Genomic DNA, 26,950 nt, shown 5'->3' with positions numbered 1-26,950 from the left:
TGCCCGGTCCCTCTCGCTCTCCGGTAAGCACGGGGAGTTGGCTCAGGTCCCCTACCTGACTTAGCCACACTCGGGGCTGCCTCTCGGGCTTCCAGCCGCGCTGCCGTGCTGCCTCCTCATACCGGCGCCTCTCCGCTTTCGCTGCCTCCAGCTCTGCTTTAGGGCGGCGATATTCCCCTGCTTGTGCCCAGGGTCCCTTGCCGTCCAAAATCTCCTCCCAAATCCAAGAGTCTTGTGTTTTCGGCCGCTGCTGCTGCTGCCCGTTACCACGCTGCTTGGTCCTCTTGTGGTGGGTGTTTCTGTAACAGATTTCCTCCTCTTCGTCTGAGGAGGAGTAAGGATCGGACCAAAGCGCAGCGTGGTTAGTGTTCATCTTATTTAATAATAATCAAAACTGAACACTGAATAACAAAAACAACAAAGAAACAACCGAAACAGTTCTGTCTGGTGCAGACACACAAAGACTGAAAATAACCACCCACAAAACACAAAGGAAAACAGGCTACCTAAATATGGTTCTCAATCAGTGACAACGATTGACAGCTGCCTCTGATTGAGAACCATATGAGGCCAAACACAGAAATAGAATATCATAGAAAAACAAACATAGACAACCCACCCAACTCACGCCCTGACCATACTAAAAGAAAAGACAAAACAAAAGAACTAAGGTCAGAACATTACATTTTAAGTGTGTAGGTGGCACCTGAGATTCTGATTCCTCTTTAATATCAGTTTCATCTAGTGTCTTTTCAAAATGCAGGCAATTTTTTGCCAGATTTGGCACAGATACACAAACACTTGGTTTACAAACAATGGAGTAAATCAACCACTAACACTTTATTTGGATAGTCCATCTGTAGATGCTCTACAGACTATTAGTAACATTTTAACTAACTAACTACCTACTAACCCTAAGCATTAACCCTTATTATAATCCTAAACTTAACCCTTGCCCTAACCCTTAATGCTTACCCTAATACATATTCTACGTACCCTAATCACAAATTTAGAAGGGGTTGTGTTAAATGCAGAAGACATATTTCAGTTGAATTCATTCAGTTGTACAACTGACTCGGTATCCCCCTTTCACTTTCCCTTTCCAGTTGCTTATGAAAAGATTTGTTGATAGTATTACCATCTGTATAGCATCTACAGATGCAATATCTGTACTATCCAAATAAAGTGTGACCAACTAACCATTATATTTTTGGTTATGATGGGGTTAGACAGTTGTATTAAGCTGATCAGGCATTTCATATTCTTCAAAAATCAATGTGTATATCATGAATTGAAATGACTGTACATTTCAGATTTCACATTACCTGGAGTCCTTTATGAATGCGTCCCATGCCAGCCCAGCTGTAGCGCTTTGCATACTCCTGCAGTGCTGCATACAGCTTCCTGCCACTCGCTGTGGCTTGGGCTGGGAACAGGGCATGGCTCAGCGCAGGGGTCAGGTAGCCTATCCCCTGTTCCTCCTCCCCCGTCTCCATGGAGATGCAGGGAGGCCCCGATCTCCAGGGGCCATCTTTGATGTGGCACTGCACTCTGTTCCCGCACAGCTGCCGGCACGGGACAACACAGAGCGCCTGGAGCCGGATTTGTGCTTTCCTGGGATGGCTCGGCCTGGGGCTGGCGGGTCGGAGCCCAACCTGTAACAATACCATAGGAATAGGAGCAGCAGGGTCCACAGGAGCCCACTCAGAGGACGGACCCCTAGCTCAGCACAGGGGGACAATGGGAGCAGAACCATGGGCCAGCACACCCTACAGTGATAAACTGAAATAACAGAGGGGAACTAAAAGAGAAAGAGCAGCAGATAAGTAAGCTATAGAAGGAGGAAGCGAGAGAGATATCAATAGATGCCGGTTTCCCAGACACAAATAAAGCCCTGGACTATAAGGCATGGTCAATGGAAATTGGATTGAAATCACTTTTTAGTCCAGGACCAGGCATAATGAAGAGATGCGCAGCACAACGGAGTAACAGGTAAGAGGTAAGAGAGAAGTAGTTGAGCTGTTTTTCTTGATTTCATCCAGAGAGACATTACTGTTTATGCACAGTGAAAATTCGACATGTATAGTGCATTCGGAAAGTATTCAGAAAGTATGACTTTCTTCACATTTTGAGACGTTACAGCCTTATTCTAAAATGTATGAAATTATTATTATCTACACACAATAGCCCATAATGACAAAGCAAAAACAGTTTTTTAGAAATGTTTGCAAATGTATTACAAATAAAAAACATACATACCTTATTTACATACAGTACCAGTCAAAAGTTTGGATGCCTACTCATTCCAGGGTTTTGCCTTATTTTGACGATTTTCTACATTGTAAAATAATAGTGATAACATCAAAACTATGAAATAACACATATGGAATCATGTAGTAACCAAAAAAATTGTTGAACAAAACTAAATATATTTTATAGCTGAGATTCGTCAAAGTAGCCAACCTTTGCCTTGATGACAGCTTTGCACACTCTTGGCATTCTCTCAACTACCTTCATGAGGAATGCTTTTCCAACAGACTTGGAGTTTCCACATATGCTGAGCACTTGTTGGCTGCTGTTCCTTCACTCTGCGGTCCAACTCATCCCAAACCATCTCAATTGGGTTGAGGCCGGGTGATTGTGGAGGCCAGGTCATCTGATGCAGCACTCCATCACTCTCCTTCTTGGTCAAATATCCCTTATACAGCATGGAGGTGTGTTTTGGGACATCGTCCTGTTGAAAAACAAATGATTGTCCCACTAAGAGAAAACCAGATGGGGATGGCGTATCGCTGCCGAATGCTGTGGTAGCCATGCTGGTTAAGTGTGTCTTAAATTCTAAATAAATCACTGACAGTGTCACCAGCAAAGCACCATCACACCTCCTCCTCAATGCTTCATGGTGGGAACCAGAACCAGTGCACCTACACTGCGTCCCACAGATGGCGGTTGGAACCAAAAATCTCAAATTTTGACTCATCAGACCAAAGGACAAATGTCCACCGGTCTAATGTCCATTGCTCGTGTTTCTTGGCCCAAGCAAGTCTCTTATTGGTGTCCTTTAGTAGTGGTTTCTTTGCAGCAATCTGACCATGAAGGCCTGATTCACGCAGTCTCCTCTGTACAGTTGATGTTGAGATGGGTCTGTTACTTGAACTCTGTGAAGCACATATTAGGGCTGCAATCAACTCGAATGATCTTATCCTCTGCAGCAAAGGTAACTCTGGATCTTCCTTTCCTGTGGCGGTCCTCATGAGAGCCAGTTTCATCATAGAGCTTGATGGTTTTTGCAACTTGACAAAACTTTCAGGGTTCTTGAAATGTTCCTTATTGACGGACCTTCATGTCTTAAAGTAATGATGGACCGTCATTTCTCTTTGCTTATTTGTTCTTGCCATAATATGGACTTGGTCTTTTACCAAATAGGGCTATTTTCTATATACCACCCCTACCTTATCACAATACAATTTATTGGTTCAAACGCATTAAAAAGGAAAGAAATTCCACTAATGAACTTTTCACAAGGCACAACTTTTAATTAAAATGTATTCCAGGTCTCATGAAGCTGGTTGAGAGAATGCCAAGAGTGTGCAAAGCGGAGTCGATACAGCCACCTAGATTCTTTGTATGCCACGCCAAAAGGAATAAACCTTTCTCTGGGAAGAGTGGAGGGGGTGTATGTTTAATGACTAACGACTTATAGTGCAATTGTAACAACATACAGGAACTTAAGTCCTTTTGTTCAACTGACCTAGAATTCCTCACAATCAAATGTATTATCTCACAAGAGAATTCTCCTCGGTTATTGTCACAGCCATGTATATATATCCCCCCTCAAGCCGATACCACGACGGCCCTCAAGGAACTTCACTAAACTTTATGAAAACTGGAAATCATATATCCTTAGGCTGCATTTATTGTAGCTGGTGATTTTAACAAAGCAAATTTGAGAACAAGGTTACCTAAATTCTATCAGCATATTTACTGAAGTACTCGCACTGGTAATATTCTGGTTCACTGCTACTCTAACTTCCGCGATGTATACAAGGCCCTTCACCACCCTCCTTTTGGCAAATCTGACCAACTCCATTTTTCTCCTCCCTTCCTAGATGCAGAAACTCAAACAGGATGTAACGGCAGATCTCCTCTTCGTCTGAAGAGGAGTAAGGATCGGAACAAGATGCAGCGTGGTAAGTGTTCATGACGATATTTTAATAAAGACAAAATGAACACTCGAACAAAAACAATAAACGATAACGTGAAATCTACAAAAAACGAAACAGTACCGTGTGGCGACAAACACACACACACGGAAACAAACACCCACAAACCAACAGTGAAACCCAGGCTACCTAAGTATGATTCTCAATCAGAGACAACTAACGACACCTGCCTCTGATTGAGAACCATACTAGGCCGAAACAGAAACAAAACATAAAAAAACAAACAGACTGCCCACCCCAACTCACGCCCTGACCATACTAAATAAAGATAAAAGAAAGGAAATAAAGGTCAGAATGTGACACAGGATGTATCAGTGTTAAGAACTATGCAACGCTGTTCTGACCAATCGGAATCCACGCTTGAAGATTGTTCTGACCACGCGGACTGGGACATGTTCCGGGTATCCTCAGAGATATATTTTGACGTATATGCTGATTCGGTGAGTGAGTTTATAAGGAAGTGCATAGGAGATGTTGTACCCACTGTGACTATTAAAACCTACCCTAACCAGAAACCGTGGATAGGTGGCATTCGCGCAAAACTCACAATTCAATGGCTCAGACACGAGACGTATGTGGCATGGTCTCCAAACAACCACAGACTACAAAAAGAAAACTAGCCATGTCACGGACACCTCCGTCTTGCTTCCAGACAAACTAAACAACTTATTTGCCTGCATTGAGGATAATACCGACGCGGCACGCTACCAAGGACTGTGGGCTCTCCTTCTCCGTTGCCGACGTGAGTAAGACATTTAAACGTGTTAACCCTCGCAAGGCTGCCGGCCCAGACGGATGTTGTCGAGGTGGGTCGCTAGCAGAACGCCTGCGCCAGAAAGGTTAAGCTAGAGCATGGTTTTCAGTCCATCCCTAATTTAACACACCTGATTCTACTAATTAGCTGCTCAACAAGACCTTAACTAGCTGAATCAGATATGCTAAATTAGGGTTGGACTGAAAACCTACAGAACAGTAGATCTCCAGGAAGAGGGTTGGGCAGCCCTGAGCTAGAGCCCCTGGGTCTCAACCCCACCCTGTGCAATTGGGTTCTGGACTTCCTGACGGGCCGCTCACCATGTGGGGAAGGTAGGAAACAACATCTCCACTTCGCTGATCCTCAACACTGGGGCCCCACAAGGGTGCGTACCCAGCCCCCTCCTGTACTCCCTGTTCACCCATGACTACGTGGACATGCACGCCTCCAACTCAATCATCAAGTTTGCAGACGACAAAACAGTAGTAGGCTTGATTACCAACAACGATGAGACAGCCTACAGGGAGGAGGTGAGTGCACTCGGAGTGTGGTGTCAGCAAAACAACCTCTGTGGGAGTGAGGCCTAAGAGGGTTTTATAAATAAGCATCAACCAGTGGGTATTGCGATGGGTATACAGAGATGACCAGTTTACAGAGGAGTATAGAGTGCAGTGATGTGTCCTATAAGGAGCATTGGTGGCAAATCTGATGGCCGAATAGTAAAGAACATCTAGCCGCTCCAGACCACCCTTACCTGCTGATCTATAAATGATGTCTCCGTAATCTAGCATGGGTAGGATGGTCATCTGAATCAGGGTTAGTTTGGCAGCTGGGGTGAAAGAGGAGTGACTAAGATAGAGGAAACCAAGTCTAGATTTAACTTTAGCCTGCAGCTTTGATATGTGCTGAGAGATGGACAGTGTACTGTCTAGCCATACTCCCAAGTACTTGTATGAGGTAAGTACCTCAAGCTCGAAACCCTCAGAGGTAGTAATCCCAGAGGGGCATTTTTCTTACCAAACTACGTGACCTTTGTTTTGAAGGTCTTCAGGACAAGGTTAAGGGCAGTGAAAGCTTGTTGGATACTAAGAAAGCAGAGCGTTTAACACAAAATCCGGGGAGGGGCCAGTTGAGTATAAGACTGTATCATCTGCATATGCATGTATGAGAGAGCTTCCTACTGCCTGAGCTGTGTTTTTGATGTAAATTGAGAAGAGCATGGGGCCTAGGATCGAGCCTTGGGGTACACCCTTGGTGATAGGCTGTGGCTGAGACAGCAGATTTTCTGACTTTTGACACTTTCAGAGAGGTTGTTAGCAAACCAGGCCAAAGACCCCTCAGAGACACGAATACTCCTTAGCCGGCCTACAAGAAGGGAGTGGTCTACCGTATCAAAAGCTTTGGCCATGTCAATAAAAATAGCAGCACAACATTGCTTAGAATCAACGCCAATGGTGACATCATTTAGGACCTTTAAGCTTGCAGTGACACATCCATAACCTGAGCGGAAACCAGATTGCATACCAGATAGAATTCTATAGACATCAAGAAAGCCAGTCATTTGATTATTGACAAGTTTTTCAAACTCTTTTCATAAGGGAAAAATAGACTTTAGCATCTTGCCTATGCCGCTCTGTCATTGCTCATCCTTATATGTATATATTTTTTATTCCATTCCTTTACTTAGATGTGTGTATTAGGTAGTTGTTGTGGAATTGTTAGATTACATGTTAGAAATTGCTGCACTGTCGGGAACTAGAAGCACAAGCATTTCGATACACTTGCAATAACATCTGCTAACCATGTGTATGTGACCAATACAATTTGATTTGAGCTGTCATCAAGGCAAAAGGTAGCTACTTTGAAGAATTGTGTTTTGTTTCACACTTTTTGGTTACTACACAATGTGTAATTTCATAGTTTTGATGTCTTTACTATTATTCTACCATGTAGAAAATAGTTAAATAAAGAAAAACCCTGGAATGAGTAGGTGTCCAAACTTTTAACTGGTACTGTAAAAAAATACATTTTTGCTGCAGCTCTCTGGCCCCCTGAATTGCTGAATCATTAACCCATATTTTTTACCTGACGATTATACTCTCCCCAAGGTTTGGAAGGGGGAGTACATGACCTAAATAATTATCAGCATATTTCTTAACCTTCTTGCCTGGCTAAACTATTAAAATCATTTAATTCTCAGCTAAGATGTTTCTTATCTTTGAAATGTTTTCTAAATGTACATCAGTCAGGTTTTAGACCAGGTCATAACACTATCTCTGCTGCATCCCTAGTTATAAATGATGTGGTTAACTGTATGGATGAAAAGCCACATTGTGCTGCCCTCTTCATTGACCTGTCAAAGGCTTTCAAAACTTTTGATCACTCACTGCTAATTCAGAGGTTTTCCTCAACTGGCCTAGACCAGGCTGCATGTAACTGGTTTGAAAATTACTTGACAGAACTCAATGTACTGATGGTGTAAAATCAGGTTTCCTGGATATTACGAAAGGTTTCCCCCAAGGGGTCGATTCTGGGTACTGTACTGTTTACATGAACAATGTTGATCTGCACTTGTAACCTGCACTTTTATGCCGGTGATACTGATGTGTATGCTATTGCCCCCACTGTTGACCAGACTCTCTTTGAACTATAGTCTGCCTTTATTGTACTACAGAAACGTTATTTACCTGGAATTAGTACTGAATGCAGGTAAAACAAAGTATATGTTCTCTAGAGTGCATAAAAATAAGTTTGATTTAAGCATATGTACTGGTGTCCAAATTGATTGTGTCCATGCTTACAAATATCTGGGCATCTGAATAGATGAAAATCTGTCATTTGAAAAGAATTTTGATGAGTTAAGATGCTGAGAATAAAAATGGGTTTCTTCAATAGAAATAGGTCCTGCCTCTCGCTAAATAGTAGAAAGCAGATTTTTCAGTCAATGTGTGTCGGTCCTCAACTATGGCGACGTCATCTATATGAACACAGCTGCCACTTCATTGAAGCTGGTAGATGCAGGTTATCATAGCGCACTGTGCTTTATTAGGGGCGACAATTTTAGTACTCATCACTGCATTCTCTACCAGAAAGCTGGTTGGCCCTCTTTGATGTCACGTAGGTTGATATATTGCTAGTTTTTCATTCATAAAGCCATTTTACAATAAGTCCCACTGTACCTAACATAATTACTAAACTTTAGACATGAGTTATCACAGGGCTGGTCCTTGCCGTTCTGGCTCCCTAGTCAAGACCAAAAATGTAGGTGAGGGTATTTGATTTGAGAAACCTGCATGATGTAGAAAGTATGTCTCATTACACTGATATTCATTTTATCTCCAGTCTGTAGGCTACAAAAAAGGCCACATACTCTTATCTATCTACCATATCCTATATCTGCTACATGATATATGTTAGGTTACTTTTGGGATGGAAATTTGGTGGAGTGCAGCAGTGATGCATCTCTCCAACAGCACCCTATGGAGACATGCTGGGAATAGACAAGTCAAATATGTTGCGCCCTTGAATTTGACAAGGTGAGCACTGTTTATCACACAGTGGCATTAGCACTCACATAAAAAGTCCATATGCCACTGGTTGAGAGACATTGTCATTGTTTTTGGGCAGAATTATGTGAGTTTTTATGTGTTGTTGGAGGTGCGTGTTGGTTAGTTTAGCTCAGAAAATGTCGCCATCGTCAATCTGCCGCCATAAGTGGGCTGGCCCTACCTGGTCTCAGGGTACTCTGGAAGTTCCTTTGGTCAAGACGGAGTTAGCTAAATCAGCTTTAAGTTTTATTGCACCTTATCTTTAAAATGTTCTTAAATTTGATATTCTGGTGCCTCTAGGGAAATTCAGAAAGCTGATTGAGGACCTTGCTAATGTGTTTGTTTTTTATGACCGTTTTTTTCTTTCTGCTTGCATTTTGTATTTATATTTTGATGTGTTTATTTTCTTGAATTTCTGTAATTCAGGGCTCATCTGTAAAAGAGACCTTGGTCTCCCTGATAAAATAAAGGAGAAAAAAAATAACAGTTGAGGAATCATATTTTAACTTGTCTGATTGAGCTTACCATCTTGCACACATCCAAATACATAGGCCTATTAGATTTACTGTATGAGCAAAGGTCTTTTTTGGTTTACACAAAAAAGCCCAACCTATCTGAAGATAGTCGACATTTAAATATATACGCTATACAAATAGGCTATATTGTGTAGGGTATTCAGTTCTAGACAACCATTAAAAAGGTATCTGGTATGCGTGCATGCATGGTTCCTAATACATTTTAATTGTAGCCTAATGACTCACCACTGTCCCTCTTTTTTTCTGTGCTTCACGGTCTATCTGTCTTGATGGGCTGAGCCGATGCAACTCTATAATATTTGTTCCGCATTTGACGTGTCCGCAAAGCGCCAGAGTATAATATCGTCCTTTACGGAAAATACCGAAGGGTGTGGTCAATTGAAGTGAAATAGATTTGTTGTCTTCTAATTAGATGTGTGTTGCTGTTCCAGCACTGTGTTGGTGTACAGCTCTTCGCCAAGAGAACCAAGTTCATGCAAATCAGCGAACATCCACCAGGGCGCATCTGTGAGCTATTACTCCCGATTTAAATTACCTCACACACACCAACGCTTCAACCATACGCGTAGAAACAGCTACCAGCGTTCTACCCACCCGCTCGCCTGCTTCGGGGCCAAGAAATAAGAGAGAGGCGGGATAGACATGCCATCAAGGACAAAGGGGGAGCGGATTCAATAGACAGCGGGATACCTTTCCACATATTTTGGAAAATCAATGGTAGTGATTACGATATTAGATTGGTGTAGTCACAAAACCCCCTGCATACTCACACAAAGAGCAGGGCCGGGTGGAAGTAAATTATAATTTAAACAAATTTAACGCGCAGCGTCAGCGCTGGTATTTTATATAAGGGACTCGAAGGAACGCAGTAAAAAAGGACATAGCTCAACCAACAATAGCCAGATTTTTTACTAAAACGCGAATACCAGTGTGTAAGAGAAACGGATAATAATAGTGGAGTAGTTCAGGAGGTGATTTTCCAGGTATGTATGTTTCCCTCGCTGTTAACTATTACGCATAGGCCTAATAATAAGCGCATGTCTCTTTTTCTTCTCCATCACCTTGCACAACAAACGCTACCTGCAATGAGATCTTAAACCAAACAAATATACTCTGGTTTTCTCTGACGCAAATACAAATTAGGCCTATTCATGTTTGAATAGTGGTTGTCGGGCAAATATAATGATTTTGTGGATATTTTGAAAACGAAGAGGGATGTAATAGCATTTTCCTCTTATTTTATGTTGTGAGATAGATTTACATGGTCAGATATTGATGGAAGGCAACACTAAAAACACAAATGATAAACAATTACTGCGCTGCTGATAATATCACGTTATGAGCAATTTCACCTAGGCACTTTTATTGTAGATTTAAATATACGAAATGGTATATAGGGATATGCTCAATTACATTGAAATGCTTGATATACCCATGTATATACTTTATACATCTCTTGAGTTTAGCACAACTGTCATAGCATGAGCTTACCCTACCCTATCATAACCTAAAATAATGTTTAATTACCCCATTGTTTACAAATAACAATAGTGTGAACAAATGTAAATACATGTTTTAAACTATCATGTGGATTACACTAATTTGTCTATGAATTTGAGAGGGGTTTGTTTATACATTGGGAATGGATGTGTTGGGGAAATGAACCCTCCCTCATACACATTTTGTAAATTTGAATTTGTTCTTAATTTACTTGCCTGGTTAAATAAAATAAACAACAAACAACAGTTTTAAACATTTTGAAGCTATACCTTGTTTGTTTATTGTTTGTAAAGAATGGAGCAGTACAACCTTGGCTTATGATAGAGTAAGACATTTGGGCTAAGCCCATGTGTATGTTATATTCTTTAGGAATCAAAAATGTAAATGACCATTGAACAGATTCCCAGGTCACAGACTGCACCTTTTAATATCTGTCTCTCTAAAGCAGGGGTGTCAAATGCATTTTGCCCTGGGGACCTCATTCGGTCTTCAATGAGGTCCGGAGGGCTGCACTGAAATTGGTTATATTTCTTGCCTGTTGAAAATAAAGGTTGATTTAAAATATAAAAAAATTGTACATTTGTATTTTTTTTAGTCCACCTCCACTGCGAGCCAGATTGTACCCCCTCCGTATGTTTGACACCCCTGCTCTAAAGCTTAAGCAAACTACATATTTACTGTAGGTTTTTAATGATCAGTGTAGTTGCTGGTGCTGTTGTTCTGATTAAAGTACAATACTGCAGTAAGGCATGCATTGAGAAATGTACTCAGATTTCGAAGCATTTTCCTTTTGCTCTCTTGCTTTACTTTCATACCATCATTTAGGCTGTATCTGTTCTCCCTTCCTTCCTCAAAATCTCTTTCTCTCCCCACTTCTGTTTTCCTCCACTCTCTGTCAGGCTGTTCTGATACTAAGCCATGGTGTCTACAGTTCTTGCTGTGACACTATCTGTCACCATCCTCCACCTAACTACAGGTAACACGTCTGTGTGTGTGTGTGTGTGTGTGTGTGTGTGTGTGTGTGTGTGTGTGTGTGTGTGTGTGTGTGTGTTGGTTAGTGCTGAGTGATGTTGGTTATTTTTTGTTTTTTAAATAACAAATTGACTGAGATCAATTACATTATTTGAATTTCATGTCATTCAGCTTTTTTTCTGTGAGCTCAATGCAATGTGCGCTGTAGTTTCTCTAGAGATAAGTCCGATCCTATGCCCGAACTGTGCTTAGTAGTAGGGAATTGTAGTTTATTACAACAGTCCAAATTTCTTTATACTGTAGTTATCCGCAGAAAATTTGATAATTAACTACAATGATCATAATCCATTGTGCATAGCCAGCAGCTCTATAGAGATGAGATGATGACTTGGAATTACATAAGTTGTCAAATAAAACAAATGTAATATACACAACAACTGAAATATTTTATTAAAGTAAAGTAATGTGAATAACTGATGGTTAATATATGATAAACAGTCATGGGCAGTCACTACTATCATGGGACTTTTATTAATGGATTTATCTGTGTTACAGCATTCAACCCACATATTTAAAACATTTAATGTTTTAAAAAATTATTGAAATTGAACATTTGATATTTTTTTTATAATCGAACCGACCTCAAATAGCTCTAACCGCTCAGCACTAGCGTGTGTGTGGGAGCGATAGAGAAAGAGGCAGCAATGTTTCTTGTGACAGGTGTTTCTTGATTTAGAAAAAATAACGAATTTGCCAATCATAGTTTAAATTCCTCCCTTTGAAGTTTGTTTTCACAAATCATTATATATATATATTTATATATAATCTCTTTCCACTTAGGTGTGAGCTTTGTGACACCTGACCATGACGCTACTCCCACAGCAAGTCCTGGTCCCCATCCATTGGGTGAGCTGATCCATGCAGCCCTTCTGAGTAAGGAGTACCTGGGCCATGCCCCAATCAATACAGGTAGTATAGCTCACCAATAGCAGTTTTACATTATTCTATCAATACTGATATTGATTAATATCAGTCAAATTTTATTAGTCACATGCGCCAAACACAACCTACAGTGAAATGCTTACTTACGAGCCCCTAAACAACAATGCAGTTTTAAAAAATACGGATAAGAATAAGAAATAAAAGTAACAAGTAATTAAAGAACAGCAGTAAAATAACAATAGCGAGACTATATACAGGGGGGTATCGGTACAGAGTCAATGTGTGGGGACACCGGTTAGTTGAGGTAATATGTACATGTAGGTAGAGTTATTAAAGTGACTATGCATAGATGATAACAACAGAGAGTAGGAGTGGTGTTAAAGAGGCGTGTGGGGGGGAGGGGGGCATTTCATTAGATGTTCGGGAGTCTTATGGCTTAGGGGTAGAAGCTGTTTAGAAGCCACTTGGACCTAGACATGGCGCTCCGGTACCGCTTGCCGTGCGGTAGCAGAGAGAACAGTCTATGACTAGGGTGGCTGGAGTCTTTGACAACTGTTAGGGCCTTCCTCTGACACCGCCTGGTATAGCTGTCCTGGATTGCAGGAAGCTTGGCCCCAGTGATGTACTGGGCCGTTCGTACTACCCTCTGTAGTGCCTTGCAGTCGAAGGCTGAGTAGTTGCCATACCAGGCAGTGATGCAACCAGTCAGGATGCTGTCGATGGTGCAGCTCCTGAGGGGGAGTAGGTTTTGTTGTGCCCTCTTCACGACTGTCTTGGTGTGCTTGGACCATGTTAGTTTGTTGGTAATGTGGATGTGGACAATATGCTACTACTAATTAATAATAACAACATAAATACTTTTATTTGTAAAGCCCTTTACAAATGAACCAAAACCAACTGCATATATAGAAGGGTAGGCTGGGGCCAAGATGCGGACCAATCAACACACATGACAAAACTTGGCGTGTTTAAAACAGGGATGGGCAACTTTGATGGGGTTGGGGGCCACAATAAATCGTAACTTATCACAGGGGACTGTAGTGGCTTGTGGGTCTGCGTGCCCAAATCCATATCCACACATTCACTCCTTTTAGGGCCCTAAGCGAAATTAAGTTTTACACATAATTTCATGCAATTCTACTCATTTTGCCATAGGGTGTAGAGAAATGTTTGCATTTTTTAATATAATATCTGACAGAGTGACTTGTTATTCACGTGGGCCCCCCATTCGGTATTTCAACCATTATTACTACAAGTTTAGAAAGCTGGCCGCAAGGCTAACTTACAATCTAAAAAATGTTAGCTGACTTCAGCTAATTCAGTGACTTTCAGCAACTGACATCACAAGAGAACTGCTGATGAAAAACCATATTTCAAAATTGCACCTTGTGTATTCTACTATTGTGGGCTCTCCTTCTCCGTGGCTGACGTGAGTAAAACATTTAAACGTGTTAGCCCTCGCAAGACTGCCGGCCCAGACGGCATCCCTAGCCACGTCCTCAGATCATGCGCAAACCAGCTGGCTGGTGTGTTTACGGACATATTCAATTAATCTCTATCCCAGTCTGCCTTCCCCACATGCTTCAAGATGGCCACCATTGTTCCTGTTCCCAAGAAAGCTAAGGTAACTGAACTAAATGACTATCCCCCCATAGCACTCACTTCTATCATCATGAAGTGCTTTGAGAGATTAGTCAAAGATCATATCACCTCCACCCTACCTGGTACCCTAGACCCACTTCAACATGCTTACTGCCCCAATAGGTCCACAGACAATGCAATTGCCATCACACTGCACACTGCCCTATCCAATCTGGACAAGAGGAATACCTGTTCATTGACTACAGCTCAGCATTCAACACCATAGTACCCTTCAAACTCATCATTAAGCTTGAGACCCTGGGTCTCGACCCCACCATGTGCAACTGGGTCCTGGACTTCCTGACGGGCCGCACCCAGGTGGTGAAGGTAGGAAACAACATCTCCACTCCGCTGATCCTCAACACTGGGGCCCCACAAGGGTGCGTTCTCAGCCCTCTCCTGTACTCCCTGTTCACCCATGACTGCGTGGTCACTACAGTGGTAGGCTTGATTACCAACAATGACGAGACAGCCTACAGGGAGGTGGTGAGGGCCCTCGGGATGTGGTGTCAGGAAAATAACCTCTCACTCAACGTCAGCAAAACAATAGAGATGATCATGGACTTCAGGAAACAGCAGAGGGAGCACCCCCCTTATCCACATTGATGGGACAGCAGTGGAGAAGGTGGAAGGTTTTAAGTTCCTCGGTGTACGTATCACCAACAAACTGAAATGGTCCACGCACACAGTAGTGTGGTGAAGAAGGCGCAACAGTGGCTCTTCAACCTCAGGAGGCTGAAACAATTTGGCTTGTCACCGAAAACCCCCACTAACTTTTACAGGTGCACAATTGAGAGCATCTTGTCGGGCTATATCACCGCCTGGTACGGCAACTGCACCCCCCACAACCGCAGGGCTCTCCAGAGGGTGGTGCGGTCTGCATAATGCATCACCGGCGGAAAACTACCTGCCCTCCAAGACACCTACAACACCCGATGTCACTGGAAGGCCAAAAAGATCATCATGGACAATAACCACGCAAGCCACGACCTGTTCACCCCACTTACATCCAGAAGTTAAGTCCAATACAGGTGCATCAAAGCTGGGATAGAAAGATAGAAGCTATTTTTCAATCTCAAGGCCATCAGATTGTTAAACAGCCCCCACTAGCACAGAGAGGCGGCTGCCTACCTACAGACTTGATATCATTGGCAACTTTAATAAATGGAACACTAATCACTTTAATAATGTTTACATATCTCACATTACTATTCTCATATGTACAGTGCCTTGCGAAAGTATTCGGCCCTCTTGAACTTTGCGACCTTTTGCCACATTTCAGGCTTCAAACATAAAGATATAAAACTGTATTTTTTTGTGAAGAATCAACAACAAGTGGGACACAATCATGAAGTGGAACGACATTTATTGGATATTTCAAACTTTTTTAACAAATCAAAAACTGAAAAATTGGGCGTGCAAAATTATTCAGCCCCCTTAAGTTAATACTTTGTAGCGCCACCTTTTCCTGCGATTACAGCTGTAACTCGCTTGGGGTATGTCTCTATCAGTTTTGCACATCGAGAGACTGAAATTTTTTCCCATTCCTCCTTGCAAAACAGCTCCAGCTCAGTGAGGTTGGATGGAGAGCATTTGTGAACAGCAGTTTTCAGTTCTTTCCACAGATTCTCGATTGGATTCAGGTCTGGACTTTGACTTGGCCATTCTAACACCTGGATATGTTTATTTTTGAACCATTCCATTGTAGATTTTGCTTTATGTTTTGGATCATTGTCTTGTTGGAAGACAAATCTCCGTCCCAGTCTCAGGTCTTTTGCAGACTCCATCAGGTTTTCTTCCAGAATGGTCCTGTATTTGGCTCCATCCATCTTCCCATCAATTTTAACCATCTTCCCTGTCCCTGCTGAAGAAAAGCAGGCCCAAACCATGATGCTGCCACCACCATGTTTGACAGTGGGGATGGTGTGTTCAGCTGTGTTGCTTTTACGCCAAACATAACGTTTTGCATTGTTGCCAAAAAGTTCAATTTTGGTTTCATCTGACCAGAGCACCTTCTTCCACATGTTTGGTGTGTCTCCCAGGTGGCTTGTGGCAAACTTTAAACTACACTTTTTATGGATATCTTTAAGAAATGGCTTTCTTCTTGCCACTCTTCCATAAAGGCCAGATTTGTGCAATATACGACTGATTGTTGTCTTATGGACAGAGTCTCCCACCTCAGCTGTAGATCTCTGCAGTTCATCCAGAGTGATCATGGGCCTCTTGGCTGCATCTCTGATCAGTCTTCTCCTTGTATGAGCTGAAAGTTTAGAGGGACGGCCAGGTCTTGGTAGATTTGCAGTGGTCTGATACTCCTTCCATTTCAATATTATCGCTTGCACAGTGCTCCTTGGGATGTTTAAAGCTTGGGAAATCTTTTTGTATCCAAATCCGGCTTTAAACTTCTTCACAACAGTATCTCGGACCTGCCTGGTGTGTTCCTTGTTCTTCATGATGCTCTCTGCGCTTTTAACGGACCTCTGAGACTATCACAGTGCAGGTGCATTTATACGGAGACTTGATTACACACAGGTGGATTGTATTTATCATCATTAGTCATTTAGGTCAACATTGGATCATTCAGAGATCCTCACTGAACTTCTGGAGAGAGTTTGCTGCACTGAAAGTAAAGGGGCTGAATAATTTTGCACGCCCAATTTTTCAGTTTTTGATTTGTTAAAAAAGTTTGAAATATCCAATAAATGTCGTTCCACTTCATGATTGTGTCCCACTAGTTGTTGATTCTTCACAAAAAAATACAGTTTTATATCTTTATGTTTGAAGCCTGAAATGTGTCAAAAGGTCGCAAAGTTCAAGGGGGCCGAATACTTTCGCAAGGCACTGTATATACTGTATACTGTGTCCTTCACTGTCTATTCTTTACTATCTATTGCATCTTAGTCTCTCTGTCACTGCTCATCCGTATATTTTATACTTATGTATTCTCATCCCATTCCTTTACTAGATTGTGTGTATTCGTTTTTCTTGTGGAGTTTGTTAGATATTACCTGTTAGATACTGCGGCACTGTCGGATCTAGAAACATAAGCATTTCGCTACACTCGCGATAACATCTGCTAGCCATGTGTATGTGACCAATAAGATTTGATTTGATATTCTAACTCTCAATAGTAAGTTAAGCTGAAATGAAAAATCCCAGAAATGTTCCAAGCGTATTTCTCCCAAATTTTCTGCACAAATGTGTTTACTTCCCTGTTAGTGAGCATTTCTCCTTTGCCAAGATAATCCATTCACGTGATAGGTGTGGTATATCAAGAAGCTGATTAAAGGAGTTTATCACACAACACAATGCCACAGATGTCTCAAGTTTTGAGGGAGTGTGCAATTGGCATGCTGCTGCAGGAATGTCCGCCAGAGCTGTTGCCAGAGAATATAATGTTAATTTCTCTCATTTCTATGACCAACCTCATTTAGAGAATTTACATACATGTGGTCTGCGGACTCAGAACCGCAGACCACGTGCATGGCGTCGTGTGGGCGAGCGTTTTGCTGATGTCAACATTGTGAACAGAGTGCCCCATGGTGGGGTTTTGGTATGGGCAGGCATAAGCTATGGACAACGAACACAATTGCGTTTTATCGATTGGCAATTTAAATGCATAGAGATACTGTGACGAGATTCTGAGGCCTATTGTTGTGCCATTCATCTGCCGCCATCACCTCATGTTTCAGCATGATAATGCATGGCCCCATCTCGCAAGGATCTGTACATAATACCTGCAAGCTAAACATTTTCCAGTTCTTCCATGGCCTGCATACTCACTAGACATGTCACCCATTAAGCATGTTTGGTATACTATGGGTCGATGTGTACGACAGTGTTCCAGTTCCCGCCAATATCCAACAACTTCAAAAACAGCCATTGAAGATGAAGGGAAAAACATTCTACAGGCCTGACTCAACTATGCGAAGGAGATGTGTCGCACTGCATGAGGCAAATGGTGGTCACATCAAATACTAACTGGTTTTCTGATCTACTCCCCTACCTCCCTACCTTTTCCTCATCAAGCTACACACAATACCCCATAATGACAAAGCAAAAACAGGTTTCAATACATTGTTGCTAATTTATCCCCCCCAAAAAATCTAAAATTTCGCAATTACGTAAGTATTCAGACCCTTTACTCAGTACTTTGTTGAAGCACCGTTTTATTAGATGGTTTTTAGTTTCAGTCAGCCGTTACAACTTTGATTCTTGTGTATGACGCTACAAGCTTGGCACACCTGTATCTGGGGAGTTTCTCCCATTCTTCTCTGCAGATCCTCTCAAGCTCTGTCAGGTTGGATGGGGAGTATTGCTGCACAGCTATTTTTAGATCGGGTTCAAGTCTGGGGTCTGGATGGGTCACTCAAGGACATTGAGAGACTTGTCCCGAAGCCACTCCTGTGTTGTCTTGGCTGTATGCTTAGGGTTGTTGTCCTATTGGAAGGTGAACCTTCGCCCTAGTCTGAGCTCTCTGGAGCAAGTTTTCATCAAGGATCTCTCTGTACTTTGCTCCATTCATCTTTGCCTCTATCCCTACTAGTCTTCCAGTCCCTGCCGCAGAAAAACATCCCCACAGCATCCCCAGTACCCTTCCCCAGATCTGTGGTTCGATACAATTCTGTCCCCGCACTCTACGGACAATTTATTTTAGCCCATGGCTTGGTTTTTGCTTTGATATGCACTGTCAACTGTGGGACCTTATATAGACAGGTGTGTGCCTTTCCAAATAATGTCCAATCATTTGAATTGACCACAGGTGGACTCCAATCATGTTGTAGAAACTTCTCAAGGATGATCAATGGAAACAGGATGCACCTGAGCTCAATTTCGAGTCTCATGGCATACTTATGTAAATATGGTATTTCTAAAAACCTGTTTTTGCTTTGTCATTATGGGTTATTGTGTATAGATTGCTGAGGGGAAAAAAGTGTTTGTATTATTTTATTCAAGTTTTACAAAATGTACACCAATGTCAGTAGAACGATTTTACCATATCCCAACCACCCTTCCTCCCTCCACACAACACTTCCACCCCCCGTCCCTTCCTTACTTCTACGCCCTTCCTCAGTTCACCCACCTCAATTCCCTCACAACCACTCACCCCAACCCCCTCCCAACCACCCACCCCATATAGCCAACCCACCCCACACCCTCCCACAGTTCGGTGCTAGAAACATTCCACAGATATCACAACAAATAAACAAGAATAGAGGAAAAATTTAATTGTCTCACATACAAACAACTCAATACAGATTCAAAATACAAAAAGTGGAGCAACCAAAATAAATTATCAGTAAACAGACAAACTTGCTTGTACTGGATAGCATTATATTGATGACTGCACCTATAATGTAATCATGCATCTCATCATGCATCTCATCATACAGGAAACTCTGCAAGCCATTGAAGTATGATATAAATGGTTGCCATTTACTAACAGAGAATATACGTCGAGCCAATAAGGATGTAAAAGGAACAGTATCAGCATGTTTGGGGTCCAAGGAGAACAAGTCTTCCAGAATACCAAAAACAGCTACCAAAGGTCATGGCTGCAGGTTAATTTCAAGCACCTCAGATAATTTAAAAAATAATAGAATCCCAGTAATTTTGTAGTTTTGAACATTGAATGAACTAAGATCACATGTTGAGACATGACATCTATCACACTCATCATTTACATTTGCAGATATTTCAGACAATCTTGATTTAGAAAAATGCACTCTATATAAAAACCTTCAATTGTATGTGACCAAGACGAGCACAAGATGTAGTGGAGCATACTCTATCAATCGCCTCATCCCACCACTCCTGTGTAAATTCTACACCCATTTCCTGTTCCCATGCAGGGAGGCCAGAACATTGTGAGGAGACACAATGCCTAATTTGAAGGTAACTGAAAAAGTGAGATGGAGGCAAAGAGACCCAATTGAGAAAACTAGAAAAAATTAAATCTACATATAAGTCTTGGAAGGACTTAATACATGTACTAGTCTAGTAAGAGAAATCATTATCTATTAGGGAAGCGGAGAATAAGTGATTATTTCTTATCAATAGGATCCATAGTAGATGCAGAGGAGAAATTAAAATGCAGTCGAAACTGATACCAAATCTTAAGTGTGGAAAGCACTACAGGATTTACAGTATAGCGAGTGGGGGATGCTGGGAGAAAAGAGCAGAGTAAAGTAGGAAGAGAAGCAAAAATACAAGAATGTGCCTCTAGGTGGCACCATGGGGTATCTGGAGCATGTAACCAGAATGGTAATTTCTGAAAGTTGTCTGCCCAGTAATAGTATAAAAAGTTGGGTAGTGCAAGCCCTCCACTAAACTTGCATCTCTGAAGTAAAGATCTACTGACTCCGGGTACCTTTCCTCCCCAGATAAATGTGATAACAGCCCAAATGATTGACTTGGTAAAAACAATGGGAGAGATTGAAATAGATATTGGAATTTGGGTAAACTGTTCATTTTTACAGCATTAATCCTTCCTATAAGTGATATTGGTAAGTTACCCCATCTCTGAAAATCTGATTTCATTTGCGTAAGGAGGGGAGCAAAGTTTGCAGAAAGAAGAGAATGTAATTAACGAGTTACGTTCACTCCAAGATATTTGAAAGCAGAGCAGCTAAGCTGAAAGCCAAGTCTGTCTGCTGGAGTTGTAGCGCTGATTGGGAAGCACTCACTTTTCTGGAGATTCATCTTATAACCGGAGAAGGAGCCAAAGTTCTCCAGAATGTCAGCAGACGACTTGCCCTGTCTCCATGTTCATAGTAGGTACCACGTGAATGCAATAGTAACTGTTCTGCATCTGTAAAATCAGATCAAATTTGATTTATTTGTCACATACACATGGTTAGCAGATGTTAATGCGAGTGTAGCAAAATGCTTGTGCTTCTAGTTCTGACCATGCAGTAATATCTAACAAGTAATCTAACAATTTCACAACAACTACCAAGTGTAAGGGAATTAATACGAATATGTACATACAGATATATGAATGAGCGATGGCCAAATGGCAAAGGCAAGATGCAGTAGATGGTATTAGAGTACAGCAGATACATATGAGATGAGTAATGAAGGGTATGTAAACATTGTATAAAGTAGCATTGTTTAAAGTGGCTAGTGATACATTTATTACATACATTTTTTATTATTAAAGTGGCTAGAGATCAGTCAGTATGTTGGCAGCAGCCACTCAATGTTAGTGATGGCTGTTTAACAGTCTGATGGCCTTGAGATAAATTCTGTTTTTCAGTCTCTCAGTCCCCACTTTGATGCACCTGTACTGACCTCGCCTTCTGGATGATAGCGGGGTGAACAGGCAGTGGCTCAGGTGGTTGTTGTCCTTGATGATCTTTTTGGCCTTCCTGTGACATCGGGTGGTGTAGGTGTCCTAGAGGGCAGGTAGTTTGCCCCCGGTGATGCGTTGTGCAGACCTCACTACTCCCTCTGGAGAGCCTTACGGTTGTGGGCGGACCAGTTGCCATACCAGGCGGTGATACAGCCCGACAGGATGCTCTCGATTGTGCATCTGTAAAAGTTTTTGGTGACAAGCCGAATTTCTTCAGCCTCCTGAGGTTGAAGAGGAGCTGCTGCGCCTTCTTCACCACGCTGTCTGTGTGGGTGGACCATTTCAGTTTGTCCGTGATGTGTACGCCGAGGAACTTAAAAACTTTCCACCTCCTCCACTAATGTCCCGTTGATGTGGATAGGGGGCTGCTCCCTCTGCTGTTTCCTGAAGTCCACGATCATCTCCTTTGTTTTGTTGACGTTGAGTGTGAGGTTATTTTCCTGACACCACACTCAGAGGGCCCTCACCTCCTCTCTGTAGGCTCAGGTCCTCCGAGAGAGAGAAAGAGAGAAGGAGAGAATTAGAGAACGCACACTTAGATTCACACAGGACACCGAATAGGACAGGAGAAGTACTCCAGATATAACAAACTGACCCTAGCCCCCCGACACATAAACTACTGCAGCATAAATACTGGAGGCTGAGACAGGAGGGGCCAGGAGACACTGTGGCCCACTCCGAGGACACCCCCGGACAGGGCCAAACAGGAAGGATATAACCCCACCCACTTTGCCAAAGCACAGCCCCCACACCACTAGAGGGATATCTTCAACCACCAACTTACCATCCTGAGACAAGGCTGAGTATAGCCCACAAAGACCTCCGCCACGGCACAACCCAAGGGGGGGGGGGGGGGGGCAACCCAGACAGGATGACCACATCAGTGACTCAACCCACTCAGGTGACGCACCCCCTCCAGGGACGGCATGAGAGAGCCCCAGTAAAGCCAGTGAGGCAGAGAATCCCAGTGGAAAGAGGGGAACCGGCCAGGCAGAGACAGCAAGGGCGGTTCGTTGCTCCAGAGCCTTTCCGTTCACCCTCCCACTCCTGGGCCAGACTACACTCAATCATATGACCCACTGAAGAGATGAGTCTTCAGTAGAGACTTAAAGGTTGAGACCGAGTTTGCGTCTCTGACATGGGTAGGCAGACCGTTCCATAAAAATGGAGCTCTATAGGAGAAAGCCCTGCCTCCAGCTGTTTAAAAATTCTAGGGACAGTTAGGAGGCCTGCGTCTTGTGACCGTAGCGTACGTGTAGGTATGTACGGCAGGACCAAATCAGAGAGATAGGTAGGAGCAAGCCCATGTCATGCTTTGTAGGTTAGCAGTAAAACCTTGAAATCAGCCCTTGCTTTGACAGGAAGCCAGTGTAGAGAGGCTAGCACTGGAGTAATATGATCACATTTTTTGGTTCTAGTCAGGATTCTAGCAGCCGTATTTAGCACTAACTGAAGTTTATTTAGTGCTTTATCCGGGTAGCCGTTAAGTAGAGCATTGCAGTAGTCTAACCTGGAAGTGACAAAAGCATGGATTAATTTTTCTGCATCATTTTTGGACAGAAAGTTTCTGATTTTTGCAATGTTACGTAGATGGAAAAAAGCTGTCCTTGAAATGGTCTTGATATGTTCTTCTGACAATTAATCTTAATGGTTGTACAGTCGTCTCAAATAAAACTGTGAAGGACCTCGGCGTTACTCTGGACCCTGAGAGATCAGGGTCCAGAGTAACGCCGAGGTCCTTCACAGTTTTATTTGAGACGACTGTACAACCATTAAGATTAATTGTCAGATTCAACAGAAGATCTCTTTGTTTCTTGGGACCTAGAACAAGCATCTCTGTTTTGTCCGAGTTTAAAAGTAGAAAGTTTGCAGCCATCCACTTCCTTATGTCTGAAACACATTCTTCTAGCAAGGGCAATTTTGGGGCTTCACCATGTTTAATTGAAATGTACAGCTGTGTGTCATCCGCATAGCAGTGAAAGTTAACATTATGTTTTCGAATAACATCCCCAAGAGGTAAAATATATAGTGAACACAAGTGTCACAGGACTCATCTGAAGTTAACCCGGTACCGGTTAAAACATTTTATGGATGTATGGAGGTAGTTTTGTGACAAAAAACGGGGGTTAAATATGAGTCCAAAAATTAAAATATTCCCTGAACTTTCTTATGTCCTATATATAGGACAGACATTTCAAAACCTTATTCCTTATGAAGTATTTTTTGACTCTCTGTTTTGCAATTTATGAATGTGTTATCCAATGTGTTCTTATGGGCTATAGTAGTAATGGCAAAATTCTATATTTTATCAAATACTAAAACAAATATTTTGATTTTTGTGTGACCATCTTAAAACAATTCCATATGTTAGCTTCCCTACTCCACATTGATATTATGGAGTATTGTGTATATCCCAGTGAAAATCTAAATGTATTCCTTTTTAAATTCATACTATAGCACAGCAAAATGTGGAAAAAGTCAAGGGGTGTGAATACTTTTTGGAAATTGATCCGACTGCAAAAGAGGGGGCCCATGGGCCACCAGTTGCCCATCCCTGGTTTAAACACTCTGCCTTGATTGCAGGCACAACAACCAAACCTATTCAGGCTGTACCACAGCTTGGGCAGACTGAGCCTGCAGCCACTGTAATGCTACCAGGGGTGCTAACCACAGCCCTGACCTCGTCGCCCCCAGCCAGCCAATCAGGAGCAGGAAAAACTGTAACATCACCCACAGAGGAGGAGACGACAACCACTTTGATCACCACCACAACCATCACCACAGTGCATATGCCAGGTAAATGAATGGTGGGATTGCATGCCTAACATTATGTAATGTTAGGATGAATGTAGTGTTTCATAGGCATTACTTCCATAGGGTTGAGATATTTGTGCATTTTCAGTCAAGTATCCTGACATTCTCTCTCCAGTGCAGTGCAACACCAGTCTCTCTGGGATGGAGGGCATTGTGGCGTCTCCAAATCCTCTCTCCTCATCCCCTTACTCTCCTCTGGAGTGCATCTACAGCATCACAGTGTATCCGGGTTATGGAGTGGAAATTCAGGTAAGGCACATCATCAAATAAAATAAAATGTTTCACATGCGCCGAATACAACAGGTGTAAACCTTACAGTCAAATGCTTACTTACAAGCCATTATCCAATAATGCTGTTTTAAGAAAAAAAAAGTGTCAAGTAAAAAAAAGATAAGTTAAAACATATATATTTTTAAGTAACAAGTAATTAAAGAGCAACAGTAAAATAACAATAGCGAGGCTATATACAGGTTAGTCGAGGTAATTGAGATAATATGTTGTTTTCATTTTTTTTTATTGAGACCAAAAGCTCAAGAGAAGTTTCAAGTGTTTATTACCAAGGAGGCTGTCAGCTGAGTGCATACATTTAGAAAGTTCATAACCAAAGGAGGGAAGAGTATAAAATGTGTTATCACCCTCTTGTAACTGTCACCTCCCCAGCTATACATTTTATGACTCCAATGAGTTTCCCTTATCTCCCCTGTGGAATGTCCATGGTCCTCTCTTTGTTCAGCTAGATGTCAGAATCACACCCGTCCATCTCAATTGTCCTGGGCCTGACCATGCTCTCTGATCCTGGGCAATTTCCTCTTATCTGATTAGGTCAACCTTTCCAAATTTGCATACACACAGTTTCATGGTCTAAACTCCATTTAATACTAACAGTAATTATTCACTAAACAGGATTACAAACAAACAAAATACATGTAAAATTTTAACAGAATCCATCAATGTACATGTAGGTAGAGTTAAAGTGACCGTTACTTATGTCACATCATACCACAATTATTTATGTTTTATTATTTGCACACAAGAAAAATACAAAGCAATGGGATGAGAGTTTAAGAAGCAAGTGAAAAGTGGGTCTGGAAAGGCTCCTTGATGTTGTAGGCACAAAGCATCAATAATGAAGGAGGCTGTGCTTTTATACTCATTGGCTCTCTTGTGTCTTTCTCACTCAAACACCCACATGGACAGACACACAAAGCCCCTGAATGCTTCCCCCTTTAATTACAAACGTTGGATGATCAAATCCTAATCTCGATCACCCAGAAGAAAAATTCTCTCACGAAAGTTTGTCATTTCCTGTTTTACTTCTGGGGGGGGATGCCTTTAACAATTGTAACAATAACCTTTAACAATTACCTTTGTACAAAGGAAGGAAGCGAAGTCTCCTCCCTTGAAATGGATACACTCGGCCAAACCCCTCCTTTCTCCTAATTTCACCCGTGTTTATCATGGCCAAAAATCACATTTTTGTTTTCATACATTTTTACGATATAGCCAATTTTGGCTTTGTGGCTGTGGAATCAATTGGAAACCGTTTATCATCCGCACACAGGCTTGAAAATCACTGCACCAATTTAAACGCCACCTTCTCCCAATTATGATTTGTCAAAATAATCCATGAAGAAAACCCAAAACCAGGAACTACTCCAGTGTTGCCAATTTAGCAACTTTGTCAGTTGCTAAAAAAAAAAGTTGGAGACCCCACCAGCAACTTTTATTGGTAAAAGATTCTAGCAACAAATTCAGCTACTTTTCAGGCTGCCTTTGGGGAGTTTTGATACTGAGGGTTTCTATAGTTTTGATAGTATTTAGCTAGTCTTGCTAACACCAGCCTCTCTGTGTCGGCAAGAAGCGACCCTAATGAAGGGACTGTGCCCTCAGACTTCAAAGCGGCATCCTACACTGGTTGGATATCCCAATGTTTTATTTAATCATGATCTATTGTTTTACATAGGATCGCTTCAGCCCTTCCGCTTCCAGGATGAGCAAACAAACACAGTAGCTAGCTAACAAAAACCTTCGGAAGTTCGGACATTGTTGGCCACTATTCTTTATTTATTCAGGGAAAACCCATTGAGACCGTCTCATTCACAAGGGGGCCCTGATAACAACAATATAACAACACAAAACAGCAATCAATACAAAACTCAACATTTATGAAACAGTCACAGTACTACGCTACAATTAACACCCTAAGCCGCAGAGTGACACCAGAACATCTAATTGTAATGAGTTCTCCAAATTGTTCCAGCAGTGAGGTGCATTAAAACTAAAAGCGGATTTACCTAATTCGGTGGAGACCCGAGGAGCCTCAAGTTAACCAACCCTGTGAACATGTTTGGTAACGCATGTTTTTTTTTTCAAAAGTTTTTGAGAGGAATGGAAGATTCGATATAGGCCGATAGTTTTTTATATTTTCTGGGTCAAGGTTCGGCTTTTTCAAGAGAGGCTTTATTACTGCCACTTTCTAGTCAGGACCGAGGGACAGATGAACAGAGCAAAGTACAAAGAGATCCTTGATGAAAACCTGCTCCAGAGCTCTCTGGGCCTCAGACTGGGGTGAAGGTTCACCTTCCAACAGGAAAATTACCCTAAACACACAGCTAAAACAACACAGGAGTGGCTACGGGAAAAGTCTCTGAATGTCCTTGAGTGGC

At 42.0% G+C, this 26,950-nt stretch overlaps 2 protein-coding genes across 3 annotated transcripts in view; one reads left to right on the top strand and one right to left on the bottom strand.

Moving 5' to 3' along the window:
- On the bottom strand, nt 1–9,458 carry LOC149984041 (uncharacterized). The gene is made up of 3 exons (XM_090232219.1): nt 9,287–9,458; nt 1,326–1,655; nt 1–324 (listed from the first exon to the last, which is right to left on the bottom strand). Exons 2-3 carry the CDS (start codon nt 1,494–1,496, stop codon nt 61–63), a joined length of 435 nt encoding a protein of 144 aa, XP_090088345.1. The 5' UTR covers nt 1,497–1,655; nt 9,287–9,458; the 3' UTR covers nt 1–60.
- Nucleotides 9,459–9,471: 13 nt separating this feature from the next.
- Nucleotides 9,472–26,950, top strand: part of LOC110521927 (seizure protein 6 homolog) — an 84,258-nt gene continuing 66,779 nt past the window's right edge. Inside the window, exons 1-5 of one of the 2 annotated variants that reach the window (XM_021599899.3) lie at nt 9,472–10,044; nt 11,461–11,537; nt 12,374–12,502; nt 24,054–24,266; nt 24,400–24,533. In XM_021599899.3, the coding sequence (XP_021455574.2) occupies nt 11,480–11,537; nt 12,374–12,502; nt 24,054–24,266; nt 24,400–24,533 (534 nt within the window). In that variant the 5' untranslated portion in view covers nt 9,472–10,044; nt 11,461–11,479. The remainder of the gene's footprint in view (nt 10,045–11,460; nt 11,538–12,373; nt 12,503–24,053; nt 24,267–24,399; nt 24,534–26,950) is intronic. The other variant, XM_021599900.3, reaches the window with a different exon arrangement.

This window comes from Oncorhynchus mykiss, chromosome 4 (genome assembly GCF_057628025.1).
Source record: "Oncorhynchus mykiss isolate SJ-2025 chromosome 4, ASM5762802v1, whole genome shotgun sequence".
NCBI classification, from domain to species: Eukaryota; Metazoa; Chordata; class Actinopteri; order Salmoniformes; family Salmonidae; genus Oncorhynchus; species Oncorhynchus mykiss.
This window is presented reverse-complemented; position numbering and strand designations above follow the sequence as displayed.